Source organism: Myotis yumanensis, unplaced genomic scaffold (assembly GCF_028538775.1).
Source record: "Myotis yumanensis isolate MYYU_CA2020_CCGP unplaced genomic scaffold, mMyoYum1.0.hap1 SCAF_10, whole genome shotgun sequence".
Classification (NCBI taxonomy): domain Eukaryota; kingdom Metazoa; phylum Chordata; class Mammalia; order Chiroptera; family Vespertilionidae; genus Myotis; species Myotis yumanensis.
Genome location: NW_027223761.1, coordinates 5,146,762 through 5,170,762, shown reverse-complemented (window position 1 = coordinate 5,170,762; position 24,001 = coordinate 5,146,762). Strand labels below are relative to the sequence as shown.

Sequence of the window (24,001 nt, the reverse complement as noted above, 5' to 3'; positions counted from 1 at the left end):
GCCCTCGCCGGAGGTCCTCCCAGCGGTACATGCTCCTTCCCCTTCCCTTTGAATGGGGTTTTGCGAGGGGCTCGGCCCCCAGATCCTCCAGCCCCATGGTGTTCTCATCAAGCAAAACCCAATACAGAGAACTCGGAGCGCCTGCCCCCACTCCCCACCTGGCTCACAACCAGCCAGGCTCCCAGGAAGCCATGGGCCAAGCCCCCCTACTGAGGACATGGAGGCCCCGAGGGCCTGGCCCAGGGACCCGCAGGGAAGAAGCAGGCCCGGGATGGCCCACTCCCCGCCCTGTGCCAGCCCATGGCGGGCAGAGTCGAGGCCGTCTGCCATTCGGGGCTCCACCTGGGGCTCCCAGCAGCCGAGGGCAGCCCCCACCCCTGGGCTCCGTCAGCCTTTGCCCGCACACACTGTCCTAGTTTGTGGCTCCCTCTACACCCCCACCACCCCCTCCCCTCAACCACTCTTATCTCTGTAAGGAAAGCCAGGCTCCCAGAGGGCCAGAGCAGCTTACATAAGCTGCAGGTGTCTGGGTCAGAGTCCCCCCAGGAGAACCTGAAGGAGGCTCTGTGCTCCGGGGAGCTTCCTGGGGGGTCGGGATTGTGCTAAGTAGGGGTTCTGGTTTCAGCCAGAGCCTCACAGGCAGGAGCGAGCCAGGAAGGCAGGAGCTGGGCCTCCAGGGCAGCCAGGAGGGTGGGCAGGCCCAGCAGGCCACCTGCCAGGTCCCGGGGCAGCAGCCTGGGGCAGGAACACAGTCCAGAGACAGACACGGGGCCTTTCTCCTTTATTATTTGAGGTTTCTCTGCATGGAAACACGAGCCCCCCACACACCCAGGCCCAGGTGCCTCTGGCACCCCCATAAGTAGTATACCAGTACCAGAGTCCCCTTTAAAGTCACCGATATAAAAAAGGAGGGAGGGAAGGAGGGGAGAAGGGAGAGCCTGACCACCCCCTGGGCCAGGCAGCTCCTGGTCAGCAGACAAGGCTGGGGCCCAGGCCGTGGGGTAGAGGGGGACGTTGGCTTCTGCACAGGAAGGGACAGGCGTTCCCAGCCCTGGGGAGGGGGCCCGGCTGGGAGGGGGCTCTGCACACTATGATACAGACGGTGCAGAGCTAGTGGTTATGGTTTAAAGTCCGCAGGTAAGGCCAGGTGGCTGGTCTCTGGAGTGAGGGCAGAGGACACATTAAGATGCTGGGAGGCCAGGGCTGTCAGCGCCCCCAGGAGCCCCACCCTGAGGCAGGAACAAGCGAAAGCTGCCTTCCTGGCTTGGCGACGGGAGGGGCTGGGGGCGTCCACCTGAGCCCATGGTCCGAGGAGCAGGGGGGCCACACAGCTCTGCCCAGAGCAGATGGACCGTGGCGGCTGGGAGGTGAGGGGACAGAGGCCACTGCCCGCTCCGAGGAAGGCACTTGCAGCTGGCGTGGCCGGGCGAGGCGTGGTGGGAAGGCAGAGCTTGGCAGATGACGAGGGAGAGGAACGCAGCCCGGGGCCTCACCCCTGCTCATGCAAACATGGTCAGCTGTAGCCACTGTGGTGGAGGGGAGAGGAGAGAGGAGACGGGTCAGCGGGGCCACTCCACGCCCAGCCTCCCAGCCCCATGGCTCAGGTGCCACCATCTCTCAGCCCCCTGAGAGCGACCCTCTTGGGGGGTAGAGGAGGGCCACTTGCTTACCTCCTCCACCCTGGGAGGCCGGCTGCTGGCTCCTGGCAGAGGCCTCCAGGGGCCTGGCCTCCCTTCCCAGGACCCGACACCCCACCCCATCCTTCCAGGACTCGGGTGGCCTGGCCTTGAGGGCTGGCTCTGAGGCCACAGGCTATACCGCACCCTGAGGTCCTTCCCCGACCTGGCCCAGGAGGTTCCCACCTGAAACAGGTCGAAGGTCACGACTCCATCCAGATCTGTGTCCAGAGTTTTGAAAAACCCTGTGGTTCAAGAAAAGATGACATGGGGCTGAGAATTCTGGGGGGGCATTCCTGCAGGCCTCCCCTCCTGCCTCACCCCCACCTCCCCACAGCACCCCAAGCTCTCACCCACCACAGCCATTAGAGGCTCTTCCTGCTGCCCAAGAGCCCCCCCCCCCGCCCCGACCCCCCCCCCCCCCACACACAGAGGTCTCCGGGCACTCAGCCCTGGGGCTCCACCCGAGACCTTGGCCTCCCTGGTAGGTGCCATGCAGGGTCTACACCCGGAGGTAGGAGCTGAACGGGACACTCACGGAACATGGTCTCCAGTCGCACCAGGCAGCACACGAAGTTGTCGAAGTCCACGGCCAGGTCAGGCTCGGAGTAGCGGGTGATAATGAGCTCGTACAGCTTCTTGTTGAGCTTGAAGCCTGGCCCAGCGGAGCAGGTGAGAGCCAGGGAGGCGCAGCCCAGCCCCAGGGGACAGGGAGGGGACCAGGGCTGAAGGGTGAACCCTCAGGTCTCTCCAACGGAGGCTGTGGCTGCTCCACCTCTCCCTGCTGTGTGGCCTCGGGCCAGTCACTCTCCCTCTCTGAGCCTCACTTTCCTCTGAGCACAGTGGGAACAATAAAAGCCTCTACCCTCATAGCTGCACCGAGGACAAAAGTAAATGCTGCTACCACCCAGCTCGGAAGCCGTGGGGAAAGGGCAGAAGAGGGCTGTTCCCGCACCACCACCATCGCCACCATCACCACAGGGACAAGGGCCAATTGTCAGGGATGCAGCCTGGGGCCATCTGCCTGCAGACTCACCTGCAGACTCGATGGCCATCCGCATCTCGTAGGCGCTCATGCTGCCCGACTTGTCCAAGTCAAACTTCCGGAAGATGGACTGGGGCGGGGAGCAGAGGGTGAGGGCTCAGCCGAGACAGCCAGCCCTTCCGGTCCGCCCCAGGGTGGGGATTGTGGAGGGGAGGAGGGAGGCCAAAAAGGTGGGTCAGCTGCTGGAGCAGGTGGGCTCCGGAGAACCAGGCCTGAGGTGGGACCTGGGCCGTCAGTCAGCCTGCAGCCCGGCCTGGCCCTGCTGCGACTCAGGCCGCAGAGGAGGGACGGCGGTGCAGCCGGCAGGGGCCACCTACCAGGTAATTCCGGATGCGGTTCCACAGGATGTTGAACTCCACTAGGCCCAGCTTCCCGTTGCCGTCCCGCTGGGCAGCCGTTAAGGGAAAAACCCCACAGCTGAAACCCCACCGCTGGGAGAAGGGGAGACTGGCCGCAGAGAGTGCCAGGAGCAGCAGGACCCGAGGACAGCCAGCCGTGGCCAGCCCGGCCCTGCCCTCTGAACCTGGGTGGGCCGGGAGGTGCAGAAAGAGCACCAGCCTGAGGGCCACTCGGGGACGCGGGCCCTGCTCCACCTCTCACTTGACACCAGGCCCGTGACTCAGTTTCCGCTTCCCAATCGATGGGATGACGCCCAGGAAGGCACCGGTCCACCCGCACTGCACAGAGCTCTGTCCCTTTCTCTGCACCACTCCGGGGACGAGTCCCCCAGCCCCCTTCCCACGCCTGCACCCCACCCGCACGCCCAGCGGCAGGATACGTCCATGAGGTTGACCATGCTGCGGCAGGACTCCAGGCTGAAGCCCTTGGTCCGCAGGTCTTTGTCTGAAAGAAAAAGCAGTTCCAGCGCCCGGCCCAGCGAGCTTCCTGGGCCCACCCCGGGGCAGTGCCACCAGGTGGGACAGGATCAGGGAGGCACCATCCCTGTCGCCTGGCGTGTAAAATCTAGCAGGTAGGGGTCTGCCTCAGGCTCCAGGGAGAGAAGAGAAGGGTTCTGAGCCTAGGGAGCAGCAGGGCCGGAGGTTGGAGGTCAGAGGTCAGAAGGGGGGCAAAGGGAAGGTTGTGCAAATCGCGGGGGGGGGGGGGGGGTGGCGCGGGGGGGGGGTAGTGAGCCAGCTCTGCTCCCAAGCCATTCGTCCTGGCCCTGGTGCATCTTCCGGGAGGAAGGGGTCCTGTATGTTGGCACTAAGGTGCTGGCAGTGGCCAAGCTTCTAATCACAGGGCACCACGCTCAGGCACAGAGAATGTGGCCCAGCAAGACGGCGCGAGGCGTTTGGGAGGAAAGTGGGGGTGAGCAGGGCTCAGGAAGGTAGTGGAAGGTTCCCCACCCACGAAGACCAAGGGGCCAGGGTGAGCTCAGCGAGGGAGCAGACGCCTGGGTTGTGGGCTTCGGAGGAAACGGAGGTGGGGTGGGGGTGGGGCAGGACGCAGGGTGCAGAGCAGCCGCTCGGGACGCTCACGTTTGCTGATGATCCTGTTGAGGATGGTCTGCAGCTCCTTGACGCTGATCTCCAGGTCCTGCGGGGGGAAGGGAGGATGGCACCCGCCCTGGGGAGAGGCTGCCCCCCCATGCCCAGAGGCCCCTCCCCCACGCCCCAACCTACCTCCCCTGCCAGCTGTCTGAAGAGGGTCTTGAAGCTCTCATCAATCTCCCCTTCTGAGAGCACTTGCTGGTTGGAGAAGGGGGATTAGGTCAGGGACCCCCAGCCCGGCCCCCGCATGGGCAGCAACTGAGGCAGGGCTGGGACCACCCGTTAGCTGCCTGTCGCTTCACCTCTCTGAGCCTGGCTCTTCTCCTCTGCAAGATGGGGGTCTAGTCCCCACTCTACCCCCTGCTCAGGATTCTTGTGGCTTAAGTGAGGAGGGTGCAGTTCAACTCAGTGATGAAGGGTGAGCTTTGGCTTCCGGCTGCGCTGCCCGGAGCAAATTCCTTAACCTCTCTGAACCCGAGCTTCCCACTGAGGGGGGAGGGTGACAGCACCCTGACAGGGTTGTTGTGGAGGACACAGGGTGACCTGGGAAAGACCTCAGCAGGGTCCCAGCAGAGAGCGAGAGACCAGGGACTCGTACCACGATTATCACAAAGTCCTCCACACGCAAACTGTGACGTGCTGGGCTAACGAGGGGTCAGCATTCTTCTTATGGCTCCTGCCAGAGGGGGCTCTGCCCGGCCAGACAGCGCCCGGGCACGGGACGCCCAGCGCCCATCACACCCCCAGGCGGAGGAGAGGAGCAAGGTGGGGGGCGGGGGAGGGGGGACACGCACCTCGTCAGGAAGATTGGCCTGGACCTGGTCGTCCAGCTCCCTGTGGAGGGTGGGGAGAAAGGGGCCAGTCAGGGGCAGCAGGGAGCCTGTGGGGGCAGGAGGTAAGGACAGGGCCCACGACTCACTCGGTCCCGGCACTCTTCTCCGAAAAGAAGCGCAGCACAAAGTCGCCCTCCTTGTTGGGCTCGAAGGTGGAGGGCACCACCACGTACTCCCCGGGCGGCAGGCGGAAGCGGGTGCTGACCTCCCGCAGGTTGATGAACTGCTCCGATCGGGCCCGAGACGAATTGGCCAGGAAGAAGTCACGCTTCAGGTGCACGGCCGGCTGGCCCACCAGCTGGTGGAGGGGAAGGAGGGAGTGGGGGCTGCAGCTGCCCGCTCAGCCCACCCTGAGGAGCTGCCCCCAGACCCAGAGCCCGGGCCCCAAGTCCTGGCCGAGCGCCTGGAGAGCTGGATCAGGGCTCGGTCACTCATCGGCTGCATGACCCTGACGAGTCATGCTGTCTGTTTCCTTACCTGTAAAACGGGGTACTGATCCTGCCTGCCGCACGGGGTGCGGGTGGATGCAGGTACGATAACCATGCAATAACGGTCTCATTACCACTTGGAGCTTCCCCGTGTCAGACTCCGTCCCTCATTTAATGCTCATGACAGCCCCGTGGGACGGTGCTCCCGTGCCCATTTCACAGCCACTGACATCGAGGCTTAAAGCTTCAGCAACTTGCAGAACGCTCAGCCATCCACCCCCTGCCCCTAACCAGTGCCCCAGAGGCTGCAGCCAAGACTCATGCAGTGGAAACAGGAAGACAGGAAGAGCCGGGGTGTGCATGTTGGGTGGGGCTCTGAGGGCCAGGGTTCAAATCCAGCTCCCTCACGTGTCACTTGCTCTGACTCCCAGGAGAGCAGTTTGCTCTGCCCCCCGAACAGTGGGTGAGGGTCGGGGGCACGTGGTGAGCAGTAAAACAAGGTGACTCCTTAGTGTGGGCTGGCCACGGTACTGCTCCCCTCTGGGCACAGCAGGCATGTGTGCTCAGGGGCGTGTAAATCCGAGTGAATCACGTGCCACACCTACCTCCGGAGGAACCTACAAGAGAGACAGGGAGGTTAGAGAATCGGAGCCGAAGTCTGGCCCAGAAGCTGCCTTTCAGGTGTCAGCTAAGTCATCTATCTCTCCCTCTTCCCAAGAGCAGCCTCTGGGACATCTCCCGCCCGCCCCCCGCTCCCGGGATGGATTTTAGGCCCCTGCCCACCCCAAGTCTGGCCGAGGGCCTCAGCAGGTGCCTCCCTGGGCTCCTGCTCAGGGGCGTGATTCACCCCCCCCCACCCCCCCCCCCACCCTGGGCTCAGGATGGGCAGGCTGTCCTCTGGCGCCCCCTGGCGGACCTCGCCTGCTGTGGGTGTCGGCGTCTTCCACCTGCTCACCTCGTACACGGCGAAGCCAATGGTCTCCATGTCGCGGCCAAAGCGGCGCTCCCGGCGGCGGTGCTTCTGCATGAGCGCCAGGACGAAGCTGCAGCCCGACTCTCGACCCCCGTAGTCGTCCTCATTCACGTCGTCCGTCTCCTCCAGCCGGATCTTGAACTGGGGGTTCACCCAGAAGGTGGCTGCCGGAGGGGAAGAGGTGAGGATCAGAGGAGCAGGGCCAGGGACCCCCAAGCCTTGTCCTCCCCCGTGTGCCTCTCCATTCATCCCTTCGTTTAACCAAGTGCCACAGGGAGCCCCGTGGCAGACATGCAGCGGGGACACTGCCCTCGCCCTCGACAGCTGACATTCCTGACAGGGAGGCAAAGCCAGGTCAGTGAACAGAACAATCCCAGAGAATACGCAGCCGAATGGTCAGGGAGGGCGTTTAAGCTGGAAGTGAAGGGGAGGCCCTGGGAAGCCCTGGGAAGCAGGAGCCAGGCACAGGGAGAACTAAGCCCCCCACACACAGTGGGGCGCCAAGTTCCAGTGAGCACCAGGCACCCAGGGAGGTGGCAGAGGTTTGCAGAAGCCGCAGCGGTGCTGAGGAGTGTGGATTGAATCAAAGAGCAAAAGAACCTTCTGACAGCCCAGCTGGCCTGGCTCAGTGGTTGAGCGTAGACCCATGAACCAGGAGGTCAGGGTTCCATTCCCGGTCAGGGCACATGCCTGGGTTGTAGGCTGGATCCCCAGCAGGGGGCGTGCAGGAGGCAGCCAGTCAGTGATTATCTCTCATCATTGATGTTTCCATCTATCTCTCCCTCTCCTTTCCTCTCTCTGAAATCAATAAAAGTATATTTTCTTGAAAAAATCACAAGACTAGATTATCAAACTATATTACCAAGCCACTGTTCTCAAAACTGCCTGGTACTGGCACAAGAACAGACATATAGACCAATGGAACAGAACAGAGAACCCAGGAATCGACCCAAGCTATTATGCTCAATTAATATTTGACAAAGGAGGCAAGAGCATACAATGGAGTCAAGACAGTCTCTTCAATAAATGGTGTTGGGAAATTTGGTCAGATACATGCAAAAAAAAAAAAAAGAAAGAAATTAGATCACCAACTTACACCATACACAAAAACAAACTCAAAATGGCTAAAGGACTTAAATGTAAGACGGGAAACCATAAAAATCCTACAAGACTCCATAGGGAGCAAAATAGCAGACATATGTCATAGCAATATCTTTACAGACACAGCTCCTAGGGCAATGGAGACTAAAGAGAAAATAAACAAGTGGGACTACATCAAAATAAAAAGCTTCTGCACAGCAAAAGAAACCATCAACAAGACAAGAAAGCCCACTGCATGGGAGAACATATTTGCAAATGATATTTCCAATAAGGGTTTAATCTCCAAAATTTACAGAGAACTCATACAACTTAACAAAAGGAAGATAAATAATCCAATCAAAAAATGGGCAAAGAATCTAAATAGACACTTTTCGAAAGAGGACATACAGAAGGCCCAGAAACATATGAAAACATGCTCAAAGTCACTAATCACCTGAGAGATGCAAATCAAAACAACAATGAGGTACCATCTCACACCTGTCAGAATGACTATCATCAACAAATCAACAAACGACAAGTGCTGGAGAGGATGTGGAGAAAAAGGAACCCTCGTGCACTGCTGGTGGGAATGCAGACTGGTGCAGCCACTGTGGAGAACAGTATGGTGCTCCCTCAAAAAGTTAAAAATGGAACTCCCATTTAACCCTGTGATCCCACTTCTAGGAACATATCCCAACAAACCAGAAACACCAATCAGAAAGGATATATGTACCCCTCTGTTCATAGCAGCACAATTCACCATAGCTAAGATCTGGAAACAGCCTAAGTGCCCATCAGCAGATGAATGGATTAAAAAACTGTGGTACATCTACACAATGGAATACTGCGCCACTATATAAAAGAAGGAACTTTTAGCATTTGCAACAGCATGGATGGTACTGGAGAGCATTATGGTAAGCGAAATAAGCCAGTCGGAGAAAGATAAATATCACACGATCTCACTCATATGTGGGATATAATGATCAACATAATTTGATGAACAAAAATAAAGCCAGAGACAAATGGTAGGAGAGGTGGGGGGGGGGGGTGTTAGAGAGCAACCATAGAACTTGTACGCATGCATATTAGCATAACCAATGGACAGACACTGCGGCCTGTGGCGATGGGGGCTTCCCCAGGTTTTGTTTAATGAAGTCAAATCTATTCCTGACAGATCTGACCCATTTTCACTGTTCTTGGCTAGCACTGTTTCAAAAATTCAAGAAAATGAAATATTCTGTAGAGCAGAAACTCCGTAGTGGTGAATCTCTAAAATGAAGACATTGTTTTGCATGTTTGTGTCCTGCCTTAAGTCACTTTAAGGATTTTGAAAATAAACTTCAATAGGTTTTGCCCTAGCCCGTTACTCAGTGGATAGAGCGTCAGCCTACGAACTGAAAGGTCCCAGGTTCGATTCTGGTCAAGGGCACATGCCAGGTTGTGGGCTTGGTCCCCAGTGGGGGACTTGCAGGAGGCAGCCGATCCATGATTTTCTCTTATCATGGATGTTTCTATCTCTCTCTCTCTCCCTCTCCCTTCCTCTCTGAAATCAATAAAAATATATTTTAAAAAAGAAAGAAAAAGAACTTCTGACAGACGTGCATGGGAGCGGCATGATTGGGTTAGGATTTTTTAATTAACTTACTTTTAAATTCAGACAAGGGTGTTGATGAATTTGTTGTTCCTAAAATGAATTAGGATCTTAAAAGGCGGCTGGAGCTGCTGTGGACAATGGCTGAGAAGAGGGTGAGGGGAAGCAGGGTCTGACAGGAGGCCCAGCGCAAAGGGTGGCGGGACTTGCACTTCTGGCCTTTGGCGATTCAGCTGCCTGAACAACCCCCTTGGCTAAAGCAACTAAGTGCTGGATAGAATACGCAAAATTTCTTCTTAAAGGCACGGCACCACCACCCCCAAAGTTGACATTAATAAAAAAGGTAGATAACAAGTGTTTTCAAGGATGTGGAGAAATCAGAACCTCACACACAGCTGCTGGGAGTGTAAACATGCTGCGGCCACTTTGGAAAACAGTCTGGCAGTCCCTCAGATGGCCAGCATAGAGTTACCACATACTCCTAGGGATATATCCAAGGTAAATGGAAACATTTGTCCACACAAAAACTCTTATGTGAATGTTCATAGTAGCATTATCTATAATAGCCATATGGTAGGAAAAAACAATTTTCCATCGACTGATGAATGGATGGTAAAAGGTGGTACAACTGAACAAAGGAATATTATTTGGCAATAAAAAGGAATGAAGTACTGATACACGCCATAACATGATGAACCTTGAAAACACGCTAAGTGAAAGAATCTAGACATATATTAGATAATATTGATAATATTGTCCAGAACAGCCCGACTGGTGGCTCAGTGGTTGAGCGTTTACCCATGAACCAGGAGATCACGGTTTGATTCCCCATCAGGGCACATGCCTGGGTTGCGGGCTCCATCCCCAGCAGGGGGCGTGCAGGAGGCAGCTGATGGAGTGATCGATTTCTATCTCTCTATCCCTCTCCCTTCTCTCTCTCTCTCTCTCTCTGGAATTCAATAAAAACATATTTTAAAAAATACTATACATCGGATCAACAAAGTCAGAAGACATTTCTTGTAAAGTCTAATATTAACAAATTCCTTACAGCATTAACAAAGACAAAAGAGGCAGCGCAAATAAGCAACACTATGAACAGAGGACAGCAACAGACGAGGTATCAGAATACATAGAGGATATGCCGAAACCGGTTTGGCTCAGTGGATAGAGCGTCGGCCTGCGGACTGAAGGGTCCCGGGTTCGATTCCGGTCAAGGGCATGTACCTTGGTTGCGGGCACATCCCCAGTGGGAGATGTGCAGGAGGCAGCTGATCGATGTTTCTCTCTCATCGATGTTTCTAACTCTCTATCTCTCTCCTTTCCTCTCTGTAAAAAATCAATAAAATATATTAAAAAAAAAAAAAAAAAAAAAAAAAAAAAAAAAAAAGAATACATAGAGGATAACTTTATGCCAATAATTTTGAAAACAGATGCAAAGGATAAACTCCTAAAAAAATACAACTCAGCCGAAACCGGTTTGGCTCAGTGGATAGAGCGTCGGCCTGCGGACTGAAGGGTCCCAGGTTCGATTCCGGTCAGGGGCATGTGCCTGGGTTGCGGGCACATCCCCAGTGCGGGGTGTGCAGGAGGCAGCTGATCGATGTTTCTCTCCCATCGATGTTTCTGACTATCTATCTCTTTCCCTTCCTCTCTGTAAAGAATCAATAAAATATATTTAAAAAAAAAAAAAAAAAAAATACAACTCATGGAAATAGGCTCAAGGGGAAATAGAAAACCTGGGTGATCCTATCACCATTAAAGATACGCAATATCAGAAGTTAATCTTCACAGGAAGACAGCTTTACACACCAGTTCCCCCAAACGTTCAAGCAACCAATCAGCCCCATCTCGCCAACTCTTCTAGAAAACAGAAAAAGAGAGAACACTTCCCAGTTCACTTTAGAAGCCAAATATAAATATAGCACCAACAGCAACGCCAGGCAAGGTCAGTATAAGAAAGGAAAATTACAGGCAAATCTCACTCATTAATGCAAATGTAAAGCTGTTGTATAAAAATGTTATGCTAGCCCTGACCAGTTTGGATCAGTGGATAGAGCGTCAGCCTGTGGACTGAAGGGTCCCAGGTTCGATTCCAGTCAAGGGCATGTACCTTGGTTTCAGGCACATCCCCAGTAGGGAGTGTGCAGGAGGCAGCTGATCGATGTTTCTCTCTCATTGATGTTTCCAACTCTCTATCCCTCTCCCTTCCTCTCTGTAAAAAAATCAATAAAATATATATTTTTTAAAAATGTTATGCGATGGTCCCTGCCCCGGTAGCGCTGTTGGTTATAGCATCCTCTCGATATGACAAAGTTGAGATTCAATCCCTGGTCAGGGCACATACAAGAATCAGTCAATGAATGCATAAATAAGTGAAACAACAAATCAATGTTTCTCTCTCCCTTCCTCTCTAGCTCTAAAATCAATCAATAATTAAAATTAAATGAAAATGATATGCTATGGAGAATCGAAGATGGCGGCATAGGTAAACACCGGAGACTGCCGCCGTAAACAACCACTTCAAAAATACAACTAAAAGTCGGAACGGACATCAACCAGAACCACAGGAAGGCTGGCTGAGGAGAGACTCTTCAACTAGAAGCAAAAACAACAGCATTCCGACGCTCAGAGGAGGCGTAGTGTGGAAAATTTAAAGGTACGGTGGTGGGGTGGTGAGGTGGTGCGCGCGCAAAGCGGGCTGGTGGCTGAGGGCGCGGTTGTCGTTTTCACTCAGGAGGGAGTCTCAGACTCTGGGCTACAGATCCGGGCGAGTCTCTAGGGACCCAGACTCAAACGGGAGAAGCGGGACTGTCTGGCTACGGCCCCTCCGAGGTTTGCAGCAGTTGCTGGGACAGAGAGGCAGAGCCCCTGGGGACGGACTGAGAGCGGCCATAGCTGCTCCCTCCCCCCACCCTGTTGAGCCCGCCCCGCCCAGGCCCTGCGCACAGCCATTTGCCGATCGCCTCAGGCAAGGGCTGGACTAGCGCCTCCCCAGAAGACAGACGCTTTCCAAACAGCTGATTCCTACAGCCAGTCGGCCTGGTGGTCAAATCCCTCTAGTGTTAACTACAACAATTAAGGCTTGGCTAGAACAAGACTGCGCACAGAGACCACAAGGGGGTGCACCAAGAAAGCATAAAAGATGCGGAGACAAAAAAACATGACAGAAATGGAGGATATGGAGCTAAGAATCGCAATTTTGAGGGCTTGCCATAAATTTGTGCAGAGCCTCACGAAAACTAATGAGACCCTCGATGCTATGATAAAGAAATTAGAAAGTAAGCATACACGGACTGAAATAAAGAATATTATACCCAATAGCAGACCAGAGGAGCACAAGAATCAAACCAAAGATTCGACAAAAAACACCCAATTGGAAAAGCAAAATGAAAAAAGAATCCGAAAGTGTGAAGATAGTGTAAGGAGCCTCTGGGACAGCTTTAAGCGGACTAATATCAGAATTATTGGAGTGCCAGAAGATGAGAGACAGCAAGATATTGAAAACCTATTTCAAGAAATAATGGCAGAAAACTTCCCCCATCTGGAGAAAGAAATGGACTTACAGGTCCAAGAAGCGCAGAGAACCCCAAACAAAAGGAATCCAAAGAGGACCACACCAAGACACATCATCATTAAAATGCCAAGAGCAAAAGACAAAGAGAAAATCTTAAAAGCAGCAAGAGAAAGAGGCTCAATTACCTACAAGGGAATACCCATACGACTGTCAGCTGATTTCTCAACAGAAACTTTGCAGGCCAGAAGGGAATGGCAAGAAATATTCAAAGTGCTGAATACCAAGAACCTACAACCAAGATTACTTTATCCAGCAAAGCTATCATTCAGAATTGAAGGTCAGATAAAGAGCTTCACAGATAAGGAAAAGCTAAAGGAGTTCATCACCGCCAAACCAGTATTATATGAAATGCTGAAAGGTATCCTTTAAGAAGAGGAAGAAGAAGAAAAAGGTAAAGATACAAATTATGAACAACAAACATGCATCTATCAACAAATGAATCTAAGAATCAAGTGAATAAATAACCTGATGTACAGAATGAACTGGTGATTATAATAGAATCAGGGACATAGAAAGGGAATAGACTGACTATTCTTGGGGGGAAAAGGGGTGTGGGAGATGCGGGAAGTGACTGGACAAAAATCATGCACCTATGGATGAACACAGTGGGTGGGGAGTGAGGGTGGAGGGTGGGGTGGGAGCTGGAAGGAGGGGAGTTATGGGGGGAAAAAAGAGGAACAAATGTAATAATCTGAACAATAAAGATTTAAAACAAAAACAAACAAACAAACAAAAAACAAAAACAAAAACAAAAAAAATGATATGCTATGAACGCATTTTTATCTCAAAATGTAAGGTTGATTTAATACTATAAAAGTGGTAAGTGTAATTTTCCATTTTGACAGATAAACAACACTCCACAGTCCTGGCCAGCATATTAAACAAGAATGCATAACAAAAAAGTTATAAGAATTGGAAAAGAAGAAACAAACTTGTCATTATTTGCAGATGCTATACTGTCAATCAGAAAACCAAAGAGGATTTACAGATAAATCCTTAAAATTAATTATTAACAAGTTTGCTGGATACAAAATGAATTTAAGGGAGAAAGAACCCAGCTAGCGTGGCTCAGAAGTTGAGCATAGAGTCAGACCTATGAACCAGGAGATCACAGTTTGATTCCTGGTCAGGGCACACGCCCAGGTTGTGGGCTCATTACCCAATCAGTGTGCAGGAGGCAGCCGATCAATGATCCTCTCTCATCATTGATGTTTCTATCTCTCTCTCTCCCTCTCCCTACTGCGCTGAAATCAATAAAAATATACTTAAAAGACAGAGAGAAACATCAATTGGTGCTGAGGATCAAACAAATCAGCAACTCAGGCAGGAGATGTAATTTTAAAAGAGACACTATTTACAATAGCAACAAGATGACAGAATCTCCCCCTGGCTGGTGTGGCACCAAAAGATTGACAGTTCGATTCCCAGTCAAGGCACATGTCTGGGTTGTGGTAGGGGGAGTGCAGGAGGCAGCTGATCCATGTTTCTCTCGTTCTCTCCCTTCCCCTCTCTCTAAAAATCAATTTAAAAATCTTAAATAAAAAAAGATGATTGATAGAGTCTCTAGGAATAAATCTCAAAAGATGTATGAGCCCTGTAATGATGAAAACTATAAAATTTTGTCACATGACATTAAAGAAGGCCAAAATAAACAGAGATACACAGTAATCCTCCCTTATTCATGCGAGATACATTCCAAGACCCACATGGATGCCCGTAACCTCGGAGAGTACCAAACCCTATATAGTCTATGTTTTTCCCTATAAATACATACTGTAATGAAGTTTAACTTATAAATTAGGCACAGTAAGAGATTACCAAAAATTACCACCAATAAAATAGAATAATTATAATATACTGTAATCAAAGTTATGTGAATGTGGTCTCTCTCAAAATACCTTACACTGTACTCCTCCTTCTTTTTATGGTGGCGTGAGGTGTCACAACGCCTATGTGGTGAGATGAAGTGAGTGGCGGTGCAGGCACTGTGATGTCCGCAGCAGCAGACGACGGCCAGGGCTACTGGGACACAGCTCTGTGGGTGCGGCAGGGGCCTGATAGCCTGGCTGCTACCGACGGGCAGGCAGCAGATACAGTGAGGACCAAAGGGATGATCCCCATCCTGGGCCTGCCCGCCCAAGATTTCATCACGCTACTCAGAATGGCTCACGATTTCCAATTTATGAAATGTTTCTGAAATTTTCCATTGAATATTTTCAGACCACGGTTGACTGTAAGTGAACTTGCTAAAAGCAAAAACGCAGAGGAAGGACTACTGCACTGCGTTCTTGGATAAGACTCAAAACGGGAAAGATGGCAATCCCCCCCAAATTGATCTATAGATGCCATGCCGTTCCCAATGAAATTCTCAGAAAGGTTTTTCGGAGGACTTGGTAAGCTGCTTCTAAAATCCACAAGGAAAATAAAAATGCAAGAATAGCGAAGAGACTCCCGAAGAAGAGATGGCCCTGTCGGACAGCAGGACTTCTTACAAAACTACGTCAGCGTGCTATTGGCAGAGGGACGGACCAAGGGGGGGAACGGCGAGGCCAAAGCAGACCCACACTAAGAACGCGGGAGCTCCGTGAGGGGCCGGCCGTGCAGGGCAGGGAGGAAAGGGCAGGCATCTCAGTAAACGTACAGGGAACAGCGGTTGCCTATTTGGGAAAAGTGAAAGCAGATCCCCACCAGGGAGAAGGCTTCCAATAGAGGGCTGTGCGCTGAGAGCGGCTGGAGCACGCAGGGCGTGAGAACCGCAGGGGCGGGTCTGGCAGAGCCGAGGCTGAGTAACCCTCATAGAGCAATGGCAGCAGCGTGGCGAGGACGGAAGCTGGACGGGAGTGGGTGAAACACTGGACCAGAAGGAAGGAGACAGGAGCAGGGCAATTCCTGAAAAATGGCTGGGGAAGGGGGGCCACAGGAAGGTGTCTGCATAATGATGAGAGAGAGAGAGAGAGAGAGAGAGATAGGTGATGGATGAAGGAGCAAGGCTTTCAGAGGTGGGGGGAACGGGGTCCCAAGCAGAGCTCGGGGTCCCCAGGGGCAGGGACAGTTCTGCCACGGTCACCGGAGGGAAAGCAGTCAGGATGGCACAGGCCCAGACAGGCTGGGGGTGTGGGGGGTGGGAATGTGAGGGGGTGGGAATGTGAGGGGGTGTCCCGCGTGATGAGGCCTTTCCATGACATGCCAGGCCAGGTGTGCAGATGAGTAACAGCGGAGGGAGGTTTGCGGGGAGAGCGGGACGGTGCTGATGAGCAGTGGGATGGCTGGGGGCGAGCCAAAGTGCTCATTTGAGGTTTGTGGCCGTGGGATTCCTCTCCAGCCACATGGGTGGCTCAGCTCGGACGGTGGCTGTGCCGAGTGAGAGGAGCAGAGGAGGCCAGGGGCCAGGAAACAGTTTGCAGGGACAAGACGAACCTGATGACTCTAACCTGGGAAGGAGAGGAAGGGAGGGAGGAAGAGGACTGCGCAAAAGCAGGGGGCTCAGCAGATCAGGGAGGTCAAGGCTGAGGGCGGCAGGGAGGGGCTGAGAGGGTTGAAGGCGAGGCCAGGGAGGGAGGTTTGGATCCGCTCAGGGTGCTGGCTGGACCGAGGGAAGGAGAAGGCTGCTGCAGGCGAGGATGGCAAGGGACTGAGGGGCCCGTCAGTGGACTGGGTCACCCACATGGGTCCAGAAGCCCAGGGAAAGGTGACAGAGGGGTCAGGGGGGACTGTGGGCCCGGGGGCAGGTCTCAGATGGAGGAGTGACAGCAAGCGCTGGCTGGATGGCAACAAAGTCTTCTTCCCTGGCTGGCAGCCTGGGCTCAGGCAGGATGGGGAGGCAAGCGTGGCTCCTTAGAATTTACAAGGACGTTCAACGTTTTACTCCTCAAAGCAATTCGAGAGGTCAGCACCCGCATCCCCATGCGCCGCGAGGACCTGGGGCTCAGCGAGGACGTGCCCTGCCTGAGCCTTCCAGCCCCCAGGCGGGGCCCAGACCGCACCCCGTTTGTTAGCTCTGCGTGCGGGGGCTCAGGTCACCTGGGTAGTTCCGGCAGCCGCCCGCGGTGCTCCCCCGCCGCCAGGTGCCGTCGTAGAGGGTGGTGTTCCACTTGCGGAACCGCCGGCTCTTCAGGGCGTCGGGGGTCAGGTTGCAGATCTCCAGGCGGGTGAACTCGCGCATGAAGTCTCGGAATGACATCCTGGGGGTCGAGGTGCAGAGGTGAGCCCCGGTCCCAGCCAGGACCCCCGGGGATGCAGCAGGCGCAGCTCCTGGGGTGTGGGCGATGGGTGCAAGGTCCCGAGAGGGGCCAGGCTGAGGAGGCAGCTGCTCACCAGAACTCCCCGTCCTCCATCTTGATGCGGAGCTGCTCCCGCTCGTAAGGGTCCACGTTGTTCCACTCTGAGGAGCTGTGGGAAGAAGGGCCTCTGTCCCTGGGGCCTGTCCTCCCCTAGCCCAGGTCACGGTCAAGGTCAAGCCCCAAGATCCCAGTTCCAGGGGTGGCCTGACAAGGCTCACAGGCTGGGCCCAGGAGCCCAGGTGGCCTGAGCTTGGTCCCTGGGCCCAGGAACATGAGGACGGGTCCCTCTGCTCAATCCTGAGCCCACCCCAGGCTGGCAGCGCCCTGAGCAGAAATGCCAGGGGCACTGAGCAGCCGCCCCAGCCAGTGCCCCCTGCCCCTCACCCGTCACTCCAAGCTCCAGTCCACTCCACCTCGCCCCACGGGTTCCGCATCCGGATCAGGTTCACCATCTGGCCCATGTAGTTCACCTGTTCCCCAGAGCTCCCATCAGCGCCTGCCCGGCGTGCCCTGTGACACCCCTTCCCGCCACGGCACCCGGCCTAGCCCAGCACGGCACCCAGGCGCACCAGACCCAGCGGAGAAGCAGCTACGTACGCACACGACCGTCCGTCTAGGCAGGCCAGGACACACACCTCAGGAGAAGAGTCCCCAGGAGGCAAATAAGGGGCAACTACAGGAGAGCCAGCCCCTCCCACAGCCCTGGTCTCGCCCGAGGGGGAAGGTCAGGCAAAGACGCTGGCAGCACCCTGTAGGGAAGGCCCCAGGGTACCTGCTTGGCCCCAGTCACGGAGTAGGCGTGGCCCTTCACCAGCTTCTTGAAGGTGACGGCCTCCATGTCCAGAACACTGGAGATCTGCAAGGTCATGTGCTCTGGTCAGGGGCCAGGTTCCAGGGACCCGGTCAGCATCCCTACCCCCAGGCAGAGGTGAGCCCCGAGCATGAGGGTCCTGGACAGTCCCCCTTGTGGAACGGAGTGGCAGGCAGGGACCCCAACCCCATCTAACCCAACACCTCCCAGTGCAGATGCTGCCCCTAGGAGGGGGCTGCCCGAGGGTTCCGCCAATGCCGCCAGGGTTGGGGGCTGGCACCCAGCCGGCCCCGTGCACACAGGAGGCCCGCCGGGCACTCACATCGATGGAGCAGCCCAGCAGGGAGCCCCGCTCCAGGGCCTTGATGATGATTTGGTAGAGGTCGCTGGGCGCCTTGCGCAGCTCATACCACTCTGTGACGCCGCCGGTGAAGTCCTCAAAGCCCTCGGAGGTGCTGCCCCCCGACAGGGCTTCGTAGCTGCCGTTCACCCTGTGGGTGGCCCCGGGTCAGTGCTCCGGCACCACAGAGGACACTGCCCCGGGGTGGCCTGCAGCTGCCCCCCGGCCCCACTCACTTGGCGTAGGCCTTCTCGAGCAGGGCGCTCCAGAACTCGTTGCCTTGGGCCGAGTGCACGAACACCAGCTTCCCGTCCTTGGTGGGCAGCAGGTCATCCACGACCACGTCCACCCACTCCCCGAACTGCCACAGCTGTGGGGGGAGGGGGCACGGTGAGACCTGCTATGGGGTCCCCAAGCCTGAGGTCGCGCCTCCGTCTGCCGCGTAAGAGACCAGGTCTCCCACAGCAAGTTATGCCCCTGAGCCTGTTTCCCTGTCCATACAAGGGGCCGCAGGGCCTTCCTCACGAGGAACACTAGCCCGATCCTGAAGGTAAAGCGCCCTACGAGGGCAGCACTGCTGCTATTCCGGAAACAGCCCGAGGTGTCAGTGGAGAGGTTGGAAGGCTCCCCCCTGGGTTCTGGGGAACAAGCCCCCTTTGGGGCACAGTCCCCACCTCTCTCCTCCGCATTCTAGGCCAGGGTGTGGGTGTGGGTGGGGGTGGGGGATACATATGCAGAGTGGGCGTGGACCAAAAATGTAGCACCCAGTCCTGCAACCACAGGATGGGCGGGGTGCCTGCAATCCTGGGGCTTGCTTCAGAGGTGCCAGAGGCCAGGTTCCCCAGAAGGGAGGCGTCCGGTTGCCCTGGGCCAGAAGCAGCCCCGTGCTGCTGAGAAGGAAGGTGTAGAACAATGGGGAAAGGGGGGCTGGTGCACCCAAGTGGCACGGGTAGGGGTGGGGGGGGCTGCTGGACCGGCCAAAAGAGGCAGAAAGGAGCGGATTGGAAGAGAGAGGGAAGGGGGCGGGGAAAGGGACGGTGAGGCCAAGTCTCTCTGGACAGCCTGGGCAGGTGTGGCACTTGGCCACTGCGGATGGCAGCTGGGATCCTGTCGGCCAGCGGTCGCCACGCCAACCCGTGGTCCGTACGGTCCGAAAGGTTGGCGACCGCTGCTGTAGGCTGTCTCCTGGGCCCCAAGGTGGGCGAGGAGGGAGGACAGTAAGGGGGCTCCCTGACTAGGCAGAAGGAGGGGGAGTTCCCAGGGCAGGGCTGGGGCCACAGGGTTTCATCCAGGGTTGCTGGGGGAGGGGTGGTGTCTCTCCCAACACCAGCTCATTAAGAAGTCATTAGTCTCTGACTTGAGAAAAGGGCTTGGTGTGCAAACGTCAGGAAAATCTGGTTTAAATAGATTTAATCCAAATTGTTCTTTTCTGCAGGGCTGTCAGAGGCTAGAGGTTGCCAGGAGGAGCTATGGGGGTTGGGGGGTGGACACCATGGGTGGGGATGGCCATGTGTGCTGGTCTGTCCTCACCCAGCAGAACATTAATTTTTTTTAGGGGAAACTGAGACCCTGGGAGGAAAAAGGATTTGTCCCACAGGACATAACACAGAGACACAGAGGTCTTTCTACCCTTCCCGGCACTTTCTTCCCGATCCGCACAGCCACCCAGGAACGCTGCCAGCCCGAATACCTGCCCACCGCTCCACGGCTGACCCGCCCGGATGGCACCGAGCGGTCACATTCTTTCCAGAGGGAGGGCGGGCCCTGCAGGGTGTGGCTCTGAGCCACCCTCACTGCAGTCTGAGGGTCACCTGTCCTGTCCTCACCTCCCCGCTGCCTGCTGCCACTCTCCCCGCCCCCTGCATCTCACCTGGAAATGGAAGATGCCGGCGTAGCCGTCCTGGAAGCTCTGGCCGTGCGGAACCACTCGGTGCAGGAGGGTGTCGTTGAGGGTGAGAGAGGCGATGGCAGCCAGGAGCCAACAGTCCCCTGGGACGGAGATCCCCATCAGACCTGCTCTGCTAGTGCCTCCCCATGCTGGGGAGAACCAGGGGGCCCTGGGTGGCATGCCCCTCAACTAGCAGGAAAGCCCCAGGAATCTGGGCGAACCAGCCCCAGCACGGACAGCCGGAGCCTGTCTGAGCTTGCAGGAGGGAGCGGTTGGGGCAGAGCCAGAAGGAACGGGCAGAGGGAACTCCTGTGGAAAAAACACCAGGACCCGCTAGGGCCTACCCAGGGCTCCCTGGCAGATGTCCGTGCGGGTGGCTCCGTCCACGATGAACTGGGGGTTTGAGAGCAGCTCCTGCAAGAGACCCAGAGTCCTGTCTCCCAGAAGCGAGCCCAGCCCCCAGGCCCCACTACCTACTGGGACCTGGAGTCCTGTTCCCATTCCCCACTCGGGATGGGGGTAAACTGAGCCCCACACGGGGAAGCCCCTCTCACCGTGGGGCGCTTCCACTTGATCCCGTAGGTTTTGGAGGAGTTGGGGCCCAGGTCCTTGTAGCCCAGGCTCTGGGTCACCGGAGGGAAGGCGTCGTCGCGGAAGAGGGCCCCGCTCTGCAGGCACCGGGCCCGCAGCTGCTCATAGTCCTGGCCCAGGTACTTGATGGCGTTTTCATGGCGGCCCAGACCCAGCTCCTTGGCCCGCTGCTTCTGCACTTGGGCCGACACCCCGGTGCAGTACACGGGGGTGATGATCTCCTCGGCCATCCTGCGGGGCGGACAGGCCTCCTCAGCACCCAGGCCTCCCCAGGACTGCAACGGGGACCTCCCCAACCCTGGGGTTACCCACATCACCCCTCCCCTCACGGAACGCAGGGCTCCGCCACTTCCTTCTGCTCCCAGGAGAGGAGTTCCCCAGCCCTGGGTGTGCGGGCCACGCCCTCGCTACCCCCGACAGAGCCACCACCTTCCCCCGGGGCCCATTGTCCTGGGCCTGCTGCAGCCCTGGGCCGGCCAGCCCGCCGGCCAGGTGGGGCAGGGCGGGGCCGAGGAACCACAGGGACGCAGGGAGCTGGGAGACCCCAGGAAAGGCCTTCGGACCCTGTCGGCCTGCCACCCTCCCCAAGCCAGGCCAGCCCTACTCACTGCCCCTTCCCGGGCGTGAGGGCTGCGAGCGCCGGGCAGCCGGGGTCCGTCCCCAGGCCCCGAGACAGGCCGGGCGCTCAGCGCTGGCCCTCCGTCCCTGACCCTCCGGCCTCCCAGCCCAGCCTGGGGCCCCGGTGCGCGCCTGGGCTGTGCGCTCCGAGGGCCCGGGGGCCGGGGCAGCCCCTCCGCCGGGCGCGGCGGCCGGATCGGGAACCCCGGCCCCGCCACTCGGTCCTCACCTGGCGGAGGAGCTGGGGAGGGTCGCTGCGGTCCCCGCGGCCGGCTTCCCCGGTGGCAGCTCCGGGCAGGGCCCAACCAGGAAGAGCGCTCTCCCCGCCCGCCCCCGCGGCCCCTCCGCCCTCCGCCCGCCCGCCCCTGCTCCTCCTCCTCGGGCTCCGGCCCCTTCCCCTCGCTCCCCCTTATCTCCCGGGCGCCTTCCCCGACTATCTCCCTCTCACTCTCGGCGTCTTCCCGCCCCTGCCCCCGGGCCCGCGGCCAGCTGCGCGCGAGGACGAATTAGCAAAAGGCGGAGCGGGCCGGGGAGGGGCCGGCCTGGCGGGCGGGGAGGGCTGGGGCTGGGCCGAAGGGCAGCGGGCAGCGGGGGCAGGGCAGGGTATTTTTAACCAGGGGCAGCTGCTGCGGTGCCGCGCCGGCCGCCCCCCCGCCCCCCGACGCGGGGCCCCCAGGGCATTCCCGGGCGCGGAGCCCCGGGCCGGCCCCGCCTCCGCCCGCCTTTCCCCGCGCGCCACGTGAGTCCCCGCCGCGGGGCTGCGGGGGCCGCGGGTGGAGCTGCGGCGGCGGCGCGGGGGGCGGCGGGGAGCGGACCCTGCGGGGCGCTCGGCTCCCGGCAGCCCCGCCCCGCCCGCGCCCAGCTCGGCTCTGCGCCCTCCACCCGCCCTGGCGGGTCCCTGCCCCCGGGCGGGGCGCGGGGGACCGGCCCCCAGGCCGCAGCTCGCGGCGTGACCTTGGATGAGTCCTTCCCCGGCCGCTCGGCTTCCCGGTTCGCGGCGCGAATGGGACGGAGACGAGCGATGGTGGGGACCAGCTTGCTCATTCGCCCCGGGAAGCTGCGAGCGGTGGGCATCCCTGCCCTTTCCCCTGGGACCTCGGCCCGCAGCCCTGGGAGCGCCCTGTGCCACCCGACCCAGGAGGGGCAGCCGAGGCAGCGAGCTGGGCCTGGGCCCACCCGGACCCCGAGCCCCGGCCTCCGGAACGGAGAGGAGTTGAAGGGCCACGAAGCCGGAGGGAGGGGCTCTGGGGCGATCCCTCTGCCAGGTCCTCGCCCTGGCCTTGGGGGCCCAGCCCCGCGGCTGTGCAGCGCCCGTAGGGTGCACACACAGCATTGGGGGGCAGGGGGGACAGTGCATAGCGCTCCTACACAGCATTGGGGGGCAGGGGGAAGTGCATAGCGCTCCTAGCATTTTAGGACCCCGGGCAGGTTAAGAGCAGCTCAGCTAATCGGACTCCACCGTTTACCAAGGAGGGAAATTGCAGCCTGACAGGTGTGGCTCCCTCACCTGGTGAGTCAGAGCTGCAGCCAGCGCCCCTCACCGTTCACCGTTCAGCGTTATGTGTCCGGTCGGTCGTGACTCAGCCCTCTGGCAGGCAGCTCCTTGCACGGAGACCCGTGACTAAGGCCGACCAGCCCAGCTGGGGGCGGGGGCCCTGCTGGTCCCGTCCGGGGATAAAGCCCGTGAGTCTAGGTGGAGTTGGCTGGGTGGGGAGGGGCTGGAGAGGGCGTTCCCAGCCGGAAACTGCAGGTGCAGAGGTCCAGAGGCCAGGGGCCCTCTGGCCAATGAGGGAAACTTCCAGGGCCTTGTGGTCAGATCACAGGGAACAGGGGCCTTGAAGAGGAAGGATGCTCCGGGCAGGTACCAAAGGTCACCCCTCCCGCCAAAGCCCTCGGGCTGGACCTGTGTGTCCCACCGTCCCCAGAATCACCTTCACAAACCTGTCCCTCCTCCTGTGATCCATTGTTCACCCAATGGCACTGGCCACCTCCCAATGTCCGAGGCACTGTGTTGACCTGGGCATAAGAGGGTGAAGACCATGGCCTCAGCCCCCCAAGGAGGCAGACATGACTCAGTTATCACCCCACAGTGAATTGGAAGGAGAATCGGTACTGAGGCAGGCCTGCGGGGGTGGCCTCGGCACAGGGGAGGGGAAGTATAGGGATGTGCTTAGTGTTGCTTGAGCAGAAGGAGAAAGGAAGGGAAAGGTTATGACGGGGCCTGGTTGGCTGTGGGAGTTTAGATTTTATTCTCCTTGAGCTCAGATTTGTACAAATGCAGGAGGAGGAGGCATGGGAGTGGGCTGGGTGGGCGAGAGAGGCTTGAAACACCAGGGAAAGGGACTGGTGTTTCAAACCAGGGAGGTGATGGGCACAAGAGAGAAGTAGATGAACTTGATGACTATTTAGGATGCACCACATCAAAATTTAACTCACCTACATGTAAACTCTAAAACTATGAAACTTCTAGAAGAAAGCTTAGGAAATACCTTCATGGTCTTGGGTTTGGCGAAGATTTCATAAATATGTACATAAAGCACAAACAATAAAAGAAAAAAGGTTTAACTTCATCAAAAAACACTTTTGTTCTTTAGAAGGTACTATTATGAAAAAGCCACAAATGAAGAGGAAATAATTGTCAAAATTATTGAGGGTTTGTATTTAGAATACATAAATAACTTTTACCACTTAGAAATAACTCAATAACCCTAGCCAGTTTTTCTCAGTGGTTAGAACATCGGCCCGTGGACTGAAGGGTCCCGAGGTTGCAGGCTGGATCCCTA

General features: G+C 57.0%; 1 protein-coding gene across 2 annotated transcripts; it reads right to left on the bottom strand.

The window, feature by feature from the left end:
* Nucleotides 1–766: 766 nt before the first annotated feature.
* CAPN1 (calpain 1) lies at nucleotides 767–22,769 on the bottom strand. Of its 2 annotated transcripts, none has more exons than XM_070427472.1 (22): nucleotides 22,726–22,769; nucleotides 20,564–20,831; nucleotides 20,354–20,423; nucleotides 19,992–20,110; nucleotides 18,358–18,491; nucleotides 18,104–18,272; nucleotides 17,743–17,826; nucleotides 17,355–17,440; nucleotides 17,005–17,079; nucleotides 16,711–16,871; nucleotides 6,428–6,609; nucleotides 6,078–6,089; nucleotides 5,131–5,342; nucleotides 5,006–5,045; nucleotides 4,344–4,409; nucleotides 4,200–4,257; nucleotides 3,500–3,564; nucleotides 3,039–3,107; nucleotides 2,713–2,791; nucleotides 2,215–2,331; nucleotides 1,863–1,921; nucleotides 767–1,526 (listed from the first exon to the last, which is right to left on the bottom strand). In XM_070427472.1, exons 2-22 carry the CDS (start codon nucleotides 20,828–20,830, stop codon nucleotides 1,500–1,502), a joined length of 2,151 nt encoding a protein of 716 aa, XP_070283573.1. In that variant the 5' UTR covers nucleotide 20,831; nucleotides 22,726–22,769; the 3' UTR covers nucleotides 767–1,499. The 2 variants fall into 2 exon arrangements, with proteins under 2 accessions (XP_070283573.1, XP_070283572.1); XM_070427471.1 differs by lacking the exon at nucleotides 22,726–22,769 and adding an exon at nucleotides 21,448–21,777.
* Between the last annotated feature and the right edge of the window lie 1,232 nt (nucleotides 22,770–24,001).